This window comes from Tupaia chinensis, unplaced genomic scaffold (assembly GCF_000334495.1).
Source record: "Tupaia chinensis unplaced genomic scaffold, TupChi_1.0 Scaffold000683_1, whole genome shotgun sequence".
Lineage (NCBI taxonomy): Eukaryota > Metazoa > Chordata > Mammalia > Scandentia > Tupaiidae > Tupaia > Tupaia belangeri.
Window position 1 is genome coordinate 1,332,970 of NW_006160206.1, and position 13,983 is coordinate 1,346,952.

The 13,983-nt window shown below is 39.7% G+C and overlaps 1 protein-coding gene across 1 annotated transcript in view; it reads left to right on the top strand.

The window, feature by feature from the left end:
- The first annotated feature begins 3,424 nt into the window (after positions 1-3,424).
- The window catches only part of CACUL1 (CDK2 associated cullin domain 1), a 68,951-nt gene continuing 58,392 nt past the window's right edge, over positions 3,425-13,983 (top strand). The window contains exon 1 of the mRNA XM_006160405.3: positions 3,425-4,132. Within this exon, the coding sequence (XP_006160467.1) occupies positions 3,766-4,132 (367 nt within the window). The 5' untranslated portion in view covers positions 3,425-3,765. The remainder of the gene's footprint in view (positions 4,133-13,983) is intronic.

A 13,983-nucleotide genomic window follows, 5' to 3' on the forward strand; every position in this document is an offset into this window, starting at 1 on the left:
AACATGGCAGAGAAGTAGAGTGGAAGCCCCATCTGGACCATGCTACACTTCCACCTTCCTAGACCTTACTTGTCTGCTGGCCAGCAAACAGCCTTGATTTTTAGGTGATCTTTGCTTGAGATTTTTTTCCCTAGAAGCCAAAATAAAAACATTTACCTAAGAAATACCAGTTTATATTTCCTTAATGCCATTTACTTTCATTTTTGGATTTTTTTATTATAAAAATTAAATATGTTCATGATAGAGAACATTGAAAGATACAGAAAAAATTAAAATCATAATCTCAACATCCCTAGATAACTTTGATGTTTTGAATTAGTCTTCTCGTTATGTATACAAACATGTATTTATTAAGCTTAATGAAACTCATAGCCTGTGGGAAATAGAAACAAACAAAAACTAACCAAATAAATATCTGTGACTATGGTTATAGTAATTAATTATGTGTCCACTATTGGATTAGTGTTGTTAATAATTTTATATCCAGTCTCCATATACTAGAACAAATCATCAAAGATTTTAAGTTAATACTATTAAAATATAATCTACTTTAAAGTATAATACAACATTGTTTCATAATAGGTATTTAAAACCAATCAGTTTACTTGGGTTCACTTCGGTAGGTGGTATTTCTTACTGATGACAAATTGTACTGTGTCAGTGACTGGTTTGACCCAAGTATTGTTAGATTTTGCCATAATAGTGTATTTAACTAATTAAGGCAAAAATGAATGTTATTTTGGTAGTATATATGTGAGGGGTTTTGTATTCACCAGTGTGGTAGGTAAAAACCCCTCGAATAGGACCTTATTAGGATGGAAATTAAATTGCTATGATAGTACTGCTCCCTTCAGTTCTAAAAGTCCTATTTCTATTATGATTTTCTGACCTATGAGTTAATTAGAGTGGGAGAATTATCTTTTGATTACTGATTCGTAACTTTACTGTATAGCGTCCGAGGATGTGGTTGCTATGATACCAGTCCTTAGATATGAAAAGACAACTGCTTTATGACTCAGTATGCTCAATTTTTGTAAATGTTTCAAATATTTTCAAAAGGCATGTATATTTGGCAGTTGCTAAAGTAATGTTTTATACATATATACTAGATTAAGCTTGGTAATTGTATTATTCTAGTCCCTTCAAGATTTTTATTCTTTTTGATCTACATATTAATTTCCTAGGGCTGCTATGACAAATTACTACAAACAGGTGACTTAAAACAACAAATTATATTCTCTCATAGTTCTGAAAGCTAGAAGTGTAAGTGTTGGGTGCCACTCCCTCTGTAGGCTCTAGAGGACAGCTAATTCTTTGCTTCGCCTAGCTTTGGGTAGTTGTCACCTTTCCTTGATTTATGGCCTAATCACTCTAATCTGTACTTTTGGTCATATTACCTGCTCCTTATTTCTGTGTTTCTTCTGTCTCCAATATCCTTTTTTCTTTCTCTTACAATGACACCTGTCATTAGATTTATGGCCCACCTAGGACCAGCAGATGGCATAATGGTTATGTCACTGGGCTCCCACATAGTCAACAGCAATTCAAGTACCAGATCCAATGGCTTAACTCACACTGGGTGCATGTGCTTGTGTGCCCAACATACTGAGAAGAGAATCAAGGAATTGCGGTGTGGCCATGTCCCCTTGGGGGGAGACTTCTCTCTTTCTTGTCCTGTCTCTCGGGTGAGTACCCGCACCCTATAGCAAACACACACACACACACACACACACACACACACAGAGAGAAACAAACTCTCAAAAAAAGATTTATGGCTCACCTGGATAATCTAGCATGACTGCTTCATCTCAAAATCTCTAATTAGGTCTGCAAAGACTTTTTCCAAATAAGGTCACATTCACAGGCTCTCATTAGTACATGTACCTAGTTTTTAAGGGGTCCCACTGCAATATGTAAGATATGTGAAAACTGTCTACTTGGATGGTAGAGTTTTCTTCCTTTTCAATTTTTGCTTCATATATTTTGTGAGCATGCTATTGGAGACACATTTATGACACTTGTGTTCTGTTTGTTGTATCTTTTATGTAGAGAGAACTCTTTATCTGTAGTCACACCCGCCCATCATATACCTTGAGTCTGTTGATGACAATCTATCAGTTGTCTGCAAAAGATAAAATTTGTCTTAACTTCTTAACCTCTGTCTTTTCCCGGGTATGGAATTCTAAAGTATTCCCCCCTCACCCCGCCAACAAGCATTTCACTAAGTTTTCTTTTCCTTTAAATTTTTTTTAGCATCCCCAAATGTTCCAAGGCTAGAGAATTAAAAACTTGTGTTCATTCAAGAAATATGCCATTGATTAATATAAAGTAGCATTGTTTGAAATGACAAATTCCAAGTGATTGGTAAAAAAGTTCCATTACACAGTGCAGAGTATATTAGAATACCTATGGAGGCCAAAACAAACGTGGCTACTGAAGTACATCAACGAATAATTTTTCAGTGGCTAAAGTGATTCATTTCACACCAATTATATACCTTGTGAAAAAAGATTATCTTCTAGCTTAATTGTAATAGACGATTTTTCCAGACAATTGTCTTATCAATAGCCAGAATGAGCTCTACCACCAACGATCACAGTATGTATTCCCATATAATACACAATAAACGACTACAGCATGCATTCTCATATAATATACTACTATAGCTATCAGTTGAGGGATGTAAATTGACTTTCTGGAGCAAAAGAAATGATAATAAATTACATAATTTTCTTCCTTATCCTTCAAGACGCTCACACACAACCTTTGATTTGTCTTCAAATCTGTGAAACAGTGCAAGAAACTAGGTATTTTAAGAAAAAAGTTCGGTTTCTGGCTTTAGCGTATAGGAGGAGTATAGAACTTGGAAAGCTTTCGCGCACGTCTCAATCCCATTTCTTTCTTCCTTCCGCCCTCCGAGGAGTCCGTTTCCTGGTTTTGAAGGTTTGGGTAGCGAGAGCGAGGCTCACCCGCAGTAGGATGAGGGGCCGCCCAGGACCGTCCCAGGCATTTACCATCGGAGACGCCGACTCTCTTCCGGCCCCCCATCTCCGCTCAGACGCGAAGGCCAGGGCTGCGAGGCACTCAGAGGTGGGAAGGCAGGAGGGACCTGTCGAGCGTGAAAAACAAAAACAAACCAAAAAACTCCACCGGAAGTATGACCAGCGGCACACAGACCGTGGAGCCGCTCTGCGCGCATCTTCAGAAGCCCAGCCGGATGCTCGTCGTCCTGGTTACCAAGACGTCTGCGAATGCGCGTGCGTAGATCAAACCCCTTGTCACGTGAGACCCGGCCGGGGGCGGGGCGGGCCGATGCGCGTTCGCACCGTCGCCCAATCTCTTTCACCACTGGGCCATCGAGGCGGGGTGCACCACTGCCTTACTTCGCTGAGGTGACTCCCAGCTCCCGCCCCTTTTCGCTTTGCTGCTGCTGGCTCGTCCCTCACACCACGTGCCCTCGTGGCCGCTCCCCCAACTTCTCTTTCCAACTGCCTGTTGGAAGCTGCTGTAAAATGTCGTGAAAGGCACCAGCGCTTTGCGGCTGCCTCTCCCCGAGCGAGAGCTCCGGAGCGCCCACCGCCGTCCTCGGTCTCTCTAAGAGAGTCGGCCCGGCGGAGAGCGAGACACCTGGCGTGCCGCAGCCTTCACCGCCACACTCGTTTCTGCTAGGCAATGTGAGCTCAAGGAGGTAGCGGTGCCCCCTGGCCCGGGGTTGCGACGGGCGGCAGGTGCCTGTAAGGCGGGCTGGTGCTGGGGGCTAGCAGGATGGAGGAAAGCATGGAAGAGGAGGAGGGGGGCAGCTACGAAGCAATGATGGACGACCAGAACCACAACAACTGGGAGGCCGCCGTGGACGGCTTTCGGCAGCCCCCACCACCCCCACCGCCCACTTCGTCGATCCCGGCCCCTGCCCGAGAGCCTCCAGGGGGGCAGTTGCTGGCGGTGCCCGCTGTCGCCGTGGACAGGAAAGGCCCTAAGGAGGGGCTCTCGATGGGGCCGCCACCACCGCCGGAGGCCAATGGGGTGATCATGATGTTGAAGAGCTGCGACGCGGCCGCCGCCGTGGCCAAGGCGGCACCCGCCCCCACCCCCAGCTCCACCATCAACATCAACACCTCCACCTCCAAGTTCTGTGAGTCCAGTCTCCCCAGCAGCCTTGGCTTTTCTCTCTTCCCCACCGGGACGCCAAATCCACCCCCTCTTGGAGCAGCCCCGCTTCCTTTGTTTCAGTCCTGGGTCTCTTCTCGCTTCCCTTCCCCCTCGTTTGGTGTCCGCGGCCAGCGCCTGAGAGCGGCCCTGGCTTATATTACCTGGCCTGGTGAGGCAGCCTGGTACGCGCGCAGCCCCAACTTCTACAAACGCGATTCTGATCACTACTGGCTGTTTCTTAACATTAGGCAGCGCTTTTAAGGTCACCTGTCGCCCCTCAAAATTTCATCCTCAAAAATGAGGGGAAATAAAGCTCTCGTTAGGTAGAAGCCTTCAGCCTTTTGTAGCCAGAAATAGAAGTAATCTGGTAACTTGTGTTTTTGTGCTTGTTAATCAATCTGCGTTAAACAAGTCAGGAATTTGAAAGTTGACCTATATCCACACTCATTCTTTCCCCTCTGTGTACACCTTTTGAATCGTACCAAGGACATGTAGGAGTTGCTTCCCAGTGCAGTGGGAACTGTAACATCTGTTTTGACGCTGATCATGTATAAAATCACGTTTCAGGCCCTTACACTCTAATAAGCCATTCAGCATGTGTCCAAACCCAACATTCTGTTGCATGTAGAACTTTATCTGCCTCAACGCTCAATTGCAGGCAAAAAGATTTAAGACCAAAATCTGTTTTGTAATCTGAAACTGCTCCTAACCAGGATGCAAGCTTCCATAGCTAGGAAAAGAATGTGCATTTATTAATTTATTGATTAATTATGTGTGTATGGTGGTGGGGTGATGAAAATGAATGTGACCGTCAGAGCCAGACTTCTCTCCTATTATTAACTGCAAGTTTTAAGTAGCGTCTGGTAAAGCAACTGGAGATTTCATTTCTAGTTACTAATTTTATCAAATTGTCCAATTAGCTGAGCAGAGGATATATTTGCCTTGATACATACATACAGTTACAACCGTACAGACGTTTTGTACTTACAGTAACTGCACATAACCTTATTTATTTGACTGCAAGATACTGATGCAGTCAAAAACATTGATGTGTAAGCATGGTTGGTAAGGTTTATATATGACCCCCCCCCCATCCTGCATATGTAAGAATAGCATTCACATTGTGCAGTGGGTGTGTTGAAAGCTCTGAGACCAGACCTTGTACAGAGTGGCAGAGTGACTTACCTAAATGTGAGAAGCTTGCTCTTATTCTTAAAACAGATTCATTTGAAGGCTTCAGAAAACAGCTTGAAGTTAAAAGCAAAAGTCAAGTTCTTTTGAAGAGTTCAAAAAACAGCATGAAGTTAAGAGCAGGAGTCAGTGAAATTGAAAATAAAAAAAGATGTGCCGAACCAAGAGATTGTTCTTTGAAAAGATTAATAAGCGGGACTAGCAGTTGGCCTAATGGCTATGTCACTGGACTCCCATGTAGTCCACCGTGGTTCGAGTCCGGGACCCGGTGGCTTAAACTCAATGCCAGGCGCATGTGCGTGCATGCCCAAGATCCCAAGAGGAGAATGGAGAAGGGATTGCGGCATGGCCATCCCCGCTGGGGGTGATTTTTTCGCTTTCTGTCTCTCTTTCTTTCTGGCAAGCACATGCGTCCTATAGCAACCCCCCCACCCCGCAAAAAAAAAAAAAAAAAAAAAAAGCCAGGCAGACTTTTGATAAGATTAATCAGCCAACAAACATGTTAATAAAATGAATGAAAATGGAGAATAATTCCAAATACCAGATTTTTTTAAAAAAGAAGTGATGAATTACTGAATTTTTAAATTAAATGTGTAATTCCTACAAAACTCTTACCTATAGAAATTTGTCTGGAGAGATGCTATATGGCATAGCTAGAAGATGTGATACCTTGTCAAACTGACCCTCATGGGAAGGTTCTGGGTTTGCAGAGACTTCCCTGAGTATGCAGGGCTCATGCGTGCCCATGATTCAGGATTGGTTGAGGCTGGGGGTGGGTTGTGCCATCAAGACTCTCTCTGGGAGTGCTCTGTCTCTCTTTCTCATGGAAGAAAAAAATAAGTTAATTTAAAAAACTGGTATCAGGGGACCAGCAGATGGCATAATGGTTACGTCACTGAACTCCCACGTAGTTGACTGCAGTTTGAGTCTCGGACCTGAAGGCTTGAAACTTGCCAGATGTGTGTGTGTACCTGCCCATGATCCTGAGAGGAAAATGGAGGAGAAGAGACTGTGGTGTGGCCATCCTCCCAGGGAGGGGGTCGGTGATTTCTTGCTTTCTGTCTCTGGTGAGCACACACGCCCATTAGAAAAAACCCTTCTTAAAAAAAAAAAAAAAAAGATAGGAGGGACCAGCAGTTAGTGTAATGGCTATGTTGCTGGACTCTCATGTAGTTGACCACGGTTTGCATCCTGGACCCGGTGGCTTAAACTTACACTAGGCGCGTGTGTGTGCGTGCCCAAGATCCTGAGAGGAGAATGGAGGGGAAGGGATTGATTGCGGTGTGGCCATCCCCTCTGGGGGGTGAGTTCTCGCTTTCCCTCTCTCTGTCTCTCTCTGTCTGGCAAGCGCACGTGCCCTATAGCAAAAACCTCTAAAAACAAACAAACAAAAAAGGTATGACATTAATGACTTCATTTATATAAAAGTTAAAGATTTCCATTCAGCAAAAAGATGAAAAAATTAGAGAAGATAATGTGTACTACTTAAACTGACTAGGCATTATCATCAGGCTACACAAGGGACTACGCATCAACAATTTGAGGGCAACATCTTCCACAAAAAAATAGGCAATGGATATTAATATAGTTTACAGAAAAAAAAATCCTAATAAGCATAAGAGATGAACTTATTAACATTAAGAAATACGCAAATTAAAATGGTAATGAAATATCTTTTTTTTCTTGTATTACATAGACAAGAAGTAGAAAGCTCAATAGTGCCAAAAATAGGTGGGGATGTGGATGTAGGGATTTAGGAAAACTCATATTTCCTGGTAGGAATAATAACATCGTGAACTTGTGAGATACTGAGATGCCCAAAGTCTCTGTGGACCTGATAATAATAGATGGAGTGTTGATGTAGCCCTGAACTGTGACAGTGAAGGTATGCTCTGGACTGCTGTGTTTAAACAGCTTCAGTCATTTGTTTTTGGAATAGAGAAGAAAACCTATTTGTTAATTTGATGGATATATACTAGGTGCCACAAGTGGTATTAATTTGTGCCAGTGAATAGACCACATGTGGAACAGCAATTACAACTGGGGTCTCTACTGAATTTGCTTGATTATACTTCATAGTCAGATGTTTTCCTTCATGAGTAGTTTGGTGATTTTTATCAATAATAACTGACCATATAAAAGTGAAGGATGAGCAGTTCTTCAAAAAGTTCATGGACATGCATATTATTAAAAAAAAAACTGCTTATATTTCAAAAAATTTTTGAACCAAAATAAACTTTTACATTAATTCTATTTGTCCATGAACTTTTGGAAGTCCCTTATGTACAGGTCTCAATTCTATTCTATTAAGTTGTTATTTGATATGTCACTTTTGGGATTGTTATGTCTTGATTTGGCTGTTTCATTATGGTGAATTTGTCTTTATCTCTGGTAATATTTGTAAGCCTGAAAACAGCTTTTTTTCTGATAGGCATTTCAAATTTTATTGGATCACTGTTTGCATGATCTATCTTTTTCCATCATTTTATTTCTAACTTACCTGTGTGCAGTTAATAGCTGAAGTGTATTTCTTGTAGACAGCATATGGTTGGATTTTGATTTTAAAAATTCATTCTGACAACCTCTGCCTTTTAATTGTGTTTTTTAGACCCTTCATGTTTAATGTAATTACCAATAAAGTAGGGTTTAAACCTGTTATTTTACTATTTGTGTCCTTTTCCATCTGTTCTTTTTATATTTACTTTTTCTGTCTTAAATTTTTTTTATTATTCAGTTTTTCTCCAGTTTCACTTATTAGCATACTTTTTTTTGCTCGTCAGCAGTTATTCTAGGATTTCAAGTATGAAAATTGAACTTTTGACAGCTTACCTTCAAAGAGTGTTAGAGCACTTTACATATACAGTAATGTAAACGCTTACTAGCAATATACTTCCCTTTCTCTTTTATTTCTGTAGATGTCAGAACTCCCAAATACAGTTACTACTTTTGCTTTCAACAGTTATTTATCGTTTTTAAAAAACTGAAAAAAATTTACATAACATAAAATTAGTCATTTTGGAGAAAACAGTTCGCTGGCATTTAGTACATTTATATTATTGTCTAGTTTCCTTTTCCAAAACATGACCCCCGCCCCCCCAAAAAAATTTCTTCCCATTGAGCAGTTATTCCCAATACTTCCTATCCTTCTGCCCCTGGTATCTGACCATCTGTTTTTTTATCTCTATGGATTTACCTATTCTGGATATTTCATAGAATGGGATCATATTTCTGTCACTCATCTTTCATTTATATAGATCCAAGGTTTTTTTATTGTTTATTTTTACTTTTAATTTTTTTATTATTATTTTTGAATTTGACCAGAGAGAGAGAAAGAGAAAGTGAGAGCAAGCCACCAGGTCTGAGACCCAAACTGCAGTTGGCCTTGTAGGTGGAAGTCCTGGGCCTTAAACAACATGCCATCTGCTGTCTCTGGATCCAAGTTTTATCTCTTGTTTTTCTTCCACCTTCAGAACTTCCTGTAATTTAAGTAGTGCAGTTCTGTTTTGTCTATCTGCTGAAGCCTTTATTTTTTCTTAATTTTTCTAAGAATATTTTTGCTGGATATAAAGTTCTAGGTATACTGTCTTTTCTCTCCATCAACACTAGGATACCTTTCCAATGTCTTCTGATCTGTATTGTTTCTTACGGTAAATGTCTGAGTAGTTTAATTTTTTCTCTTTATATAATGTGTGTGTGTGTGTGTGTGTGTGTGTGTTTTTCTGGGTGCTTTTAAGATTTTTTACTTTATCTTAAGTTTTTAGCAATTTGATTGTGATGTTTGGAGGAATGGCAGGGAGGGTTCTTTGTTAATTTCAGTGTTTATTGAGCTTGGGTTTGTGGGGTTTTATTTAGAATTTGTCGGATTTGGAAATTATTTATTTATTTTTAAAACTTCACTTCCCACCACCATTTATATATATGTTAGATCACTTGTTATTGTTCCATGAATCACTGAAGTTCTTTTCATTTTCATTTAAAATTTTTTTGGGGGGGCCGAGGGGAGGAAATGGGTTATGTAGCTGGACTCCCACATAGCTAACTTGGTGGCTTGACACTCAGCACTAGGCATGTGTGCATGTGTGCTCAAGATCCCGGGAGGAGAATGGAGGAGAACGGATTGCACTGTTGCCATTTCCCTTGGGGGATGATTTCTCACTTTCCTGCTCTCTGTCTCTCCAGCAAGTGTACGTGCCCTAAAGCAGAAACCTATCCAAAAAAAATTTTTTTTCCCGTGCTTCATTTTAGATAGTTTTCATTGCTGTCTTCATGCTTCTGGTCTTTTTTGGTGTCAAATCTGCTATTAATCCTGCTGTAGTTCATGAGAGTTTCACTTTTAATTTAAGCTGACATTGAGTCCAGGTTTCAGTCAGCTAATCAAGTAAACTGTTAGAACGATACCTAGCTTCAAGTGTTGGATTGTCACATGGTGCATTTTTGCATAGAAAAACATGTAAAAAAAAATGTCATGACTTTTCCCATGACCTAGTAATATTAGTGAATAAACAATCTTTAGCGAGCATATTTATTTTGATATTGTGTCTTCAGTCTTACCTAACGTGGTTTCTTCCTTATTCAGCACTATAGAATCCATTCCTACTTGTATTTCCAGGTTTTTTCCCGTATAAGGTGTTGAAGTCGTATAGTTCTTTTGGAATGTAAGCTCTTTCCTGTTCATTTAAGTTTGGTACTTGTTCCCCTGATAAATTTGATTCTTAGAGACCTAGAGGCAATGAGTTAAGACATAGGGGAACCTCCCTTGTGAAGTTTAAGGTAATTGTAATGGCAGAGTCTTCAATCAAGGCTTAGGTTGAGGGAGATGGGGCACTGCTTAGGCAGGGAATGCTTGATGAATTTGGGAGTTAATAGTTCTCAGATCCATAGAATCTACCAGGTGGTCCTATTTTGGGTCTCAATCCTATTATTTCACAGTGCCCTTATTTTTTACTGAAGAGGTCTGTCCAGGCTTTGATTGAAGTTTACATGGTAATTCTTTAACTTTCAAGATCACCCTGTTTCTTATTTTTGGCTATAGTAACCCTCTGTCTATAGGAATTGAGAGATTCTTTATGGCAGTCATACATGCTCTTTGGTTCCACTCATTGAGTTAATTGTTTTCTTTAAGCTTTCCACTGTCATCAAATCACACAGTTCATTCCTTAGTCTTTGTGTTTTTACTTTCATCCTAAGTATCATAGTACTCTGCTAAATTATTTTAAGAAGAACTTTATTCCAGGTGTCCGTAGGTGATAATTTAAGTAACTCTTCACTCCTGCATACCCAATGGTAGCAGTTTCATTATCTTTACATTCAGCTAGATCAGAAAGCTAAAACTAACTTTGTAATTTTTGAGAGTCTGTTTCCGGTACTACTCCACTATAAGAAACTTTATCAGTCACAGTTCAGTGCAAGAAACCACTCTGGATATTCAAAGCAAAAAGGGATTTAAGACTGGAAATTGTGTGCTTTATAAGTCATTATAAAGTTTGGAGGTGTAGAAGTCAGTGAAGCTGCTCCATTAAAGCTGTTATCTCAGAGAGCAGGCTGCTGGCCACTGTTGCCACTCTTAGATCCTCACAGCTACCTCCCTTTTTCCTGAAATTGGTGACCAGATGCTGGAACATTTGGAGTTTGGCAGTGACAAACGCTGACGTCTCTAACTTTACTTTGGAGAACAAGCAGCAGCATATTATGTCCTTTTCTGTGATTTGATCTTCCAAATCCAACCCAGTGAATCTCTGGTGGAACCCCATTGGGGAAATACTATTGTTTAGTTTAACTTTTATTTTTATGTAAGTCAGGAGCTTACAGAACTCGAAACTTTTATTTCTTGCCTCTACATATGTCATCTCATTCTGAAACATAGCTCTTTTCTGGATCCTGCCATTCTTGGCAGAGGCAAAAAGATGGGAGTGGACAGAAACACATGATGGCTTTTGAAACTTCTAGCATATGCCGCATACATTAAGCAGAATAGATATAGTTCCCTGAACATATTGGAGAAGGGAACATGGAGGACTAGTGAGGATAAAAAGCAATGACTGGGGGGATCTTGTACTGACTGATCATAATGTACCAGAATCTGAGGAAACTTACCAAAGATTTTCTACCCTAGATTAACAAAAGCTTTACGTATTTTAAATTGAACTCAATGAAATCTATTTTTTTTTAAATTAGCTGATCTAAATGTTGTTAAAAATTGGCCACTGAATTGAAAGAGTTAAGTGATTTTATTATATCCTATGTAAAGGTGTCCTTTAATTGATCAGATCTTATCTGCCAGTTTGCAAAAGGGTTGATTCTTTTACAGGTGGGTCAGTTAATGTATTCAGGTCTTAGAATATGTGATGTTCACTGTATCTGTGGTGGTTGTTTCGTTATCTTCTTGCCTTCTAGCTTAGAGGTATGCTGTAGCAAACATTACTGTGATATTGATCCATTGACCAAACTTCAGGATTTTCTTGGGGATCTTGTCTGCCATTTTTTTTGACACATATTGCATAAAATGACATTGATAGAACTGTAATAAAAAACCATTTCAGTGTTGATGTAAGGCTCAGTCCCAAATCCCTAAAGAAAATGAATGCTGCTTACTCCTCTGAAAACTGTAGACTATATGTAATCATGATGTAAATTATTAAGCACTATGTAAAAAAAATGTATTGTTGCTATCTTTTTGTAGTATGTCTTCATAGGACTTCTATTTTATTTCTTACTTTTATGGACATTTGGCAGTTAACCTCTAGTTAACAGTTCATAGATTGTAACATGAAGTTGCAGGTGTGCTGATTAGACATCTGAATGCCATTTTTATCCAACAAGTATTTATTTATTTATTGTATGCCAAGGTAATATTTTGGCTTCTGGTAATGAATGAGACTGTTTAATATGGAAGATGATGGAGAGACAGATAATCATGATACATTATGATTAAATGCTGTAGATTTTCAGTGTAGGTGGAACGGCCTTATATTGGATGAAGATGCCATCTAGGACTTTTGTAGCTAGAGTGCCTACCTTCAAAACCTTCAAAGGATAGGGTGGTTCTCTTGTTAGATCTGATATAGCTGGTGACTTTACATTGAAGTGAGCACTCATTTACCATCCCAGAAATCCTAGTGTCTTTAAGAAGTATGCTAAATCTACTCTCCCTGTGGTCTATAAATGGAACAACACATCCTGGATGACAATACATCTATTTACAGCATGGTTTACTGAATATTTTAAGCAAACTGTTGAGATCTACTGCTCAGAAAAATAGATTCCTTGCAAAGTATCCCTACTCATTGACAATGCACCTGGGCCCCCAAGAGCTCTGATGGGGGTGTACAAGGAGAATCAACACTGTTTTGATGCCTGCTAACACTGCATCCATTCTGTAGCCCATGGATCAAGGAGCTATTTTAACTTTCAAGTCCTGCTAGTTAAGAAATACATTTTGTAAGATGTATTTGTAAGATGCCTTAAATAGTGATTCCTTTGATGATCTGTACAAAGTTTTGTAAACTTTTGGGAAATCATACTCCATTCTAGATGCCATTAAGAAAATTTGTGATTCATTGAAGGAGGTAAGAAAATCAGCATTAATAAGAGTTTGGAAGATGTCGACTCCAGCCTTCATGGGTGACTTTGAGGTGTTCTAAACTTTAGTGGAGGTTGTAACTGCAGATATGGTCACAATTATAAGAGAACTAGACTTAGACTGTAAAGAATGAATTGCTGCAATATAATGATGACTTTATGAATGTATTTTATGAATGAGCAAAGAAAGTGGTTTCTTAAAGATGGAATCCACTCCTGGTGAAGATGATATGAACATTGTTGAAAGGACAACAAAGGACTTGGATTTTTAGCTGCTAAAGCAGCTCAGAGTGAGAAGATTGACTCCATTTTGAAAGTTCTCCTGTAGATAAAATGCTATTAAACAATATCGAGTATTATGAGAAATCTTTGTGTAAAGAAGATCCAATCTGTGGGGAAGACTACTGTCTTATTTTAAGAAATTACCACAGACAGCATCCCCAACTTTTAGCAACTGCCACCCTCATCTGTTGGCCACCATCAATATCAAGGCAAGAACCTCCACCAGAAAAAGGGTTATGACTTGCTGAAGGCTCAGGTGATAGTTAGCATATTTTAGTAATAAATTTATGTATTTAAAGTTTGTTTCTTCCATGAGTAAGAGAGACAGTTATCACCCCAAACAGCGTCTGAATGCTGTGATCCACTCCCAGTCCGCCCTGGATCATGGTGTGTGTGTGTGTGTGTGTGTGTGTGTGTAGAAAACTTATCTGTTAGTAGCTTTCTGAGAAATACCTCTTTAGTTTGGATATAGAATTCTGAATTGAAGTAATTTTTCCTGGTACCACAGGTGGCATGGTGGTTAAAGGCACTGGACTCTCACATGGCCGACTGCAGTGCGAGTCCTGGACCTGGCGATTCTCTCTCTCTCTCTCTCACTCACATTCACACTCACACTCACACACACACACACACACACACTTTGTCCCTCTCTGGTCAAATTGAAATAAGTAAATAAATAAAGTTAAATAAAATAATTCTTTGAAAAAATAATTTTTCCTTGTAATTTTAAAGTGCTACTCCATGGCTTTAAGCGTGCATGTTACAATGGAGAAGTCTGGTGAA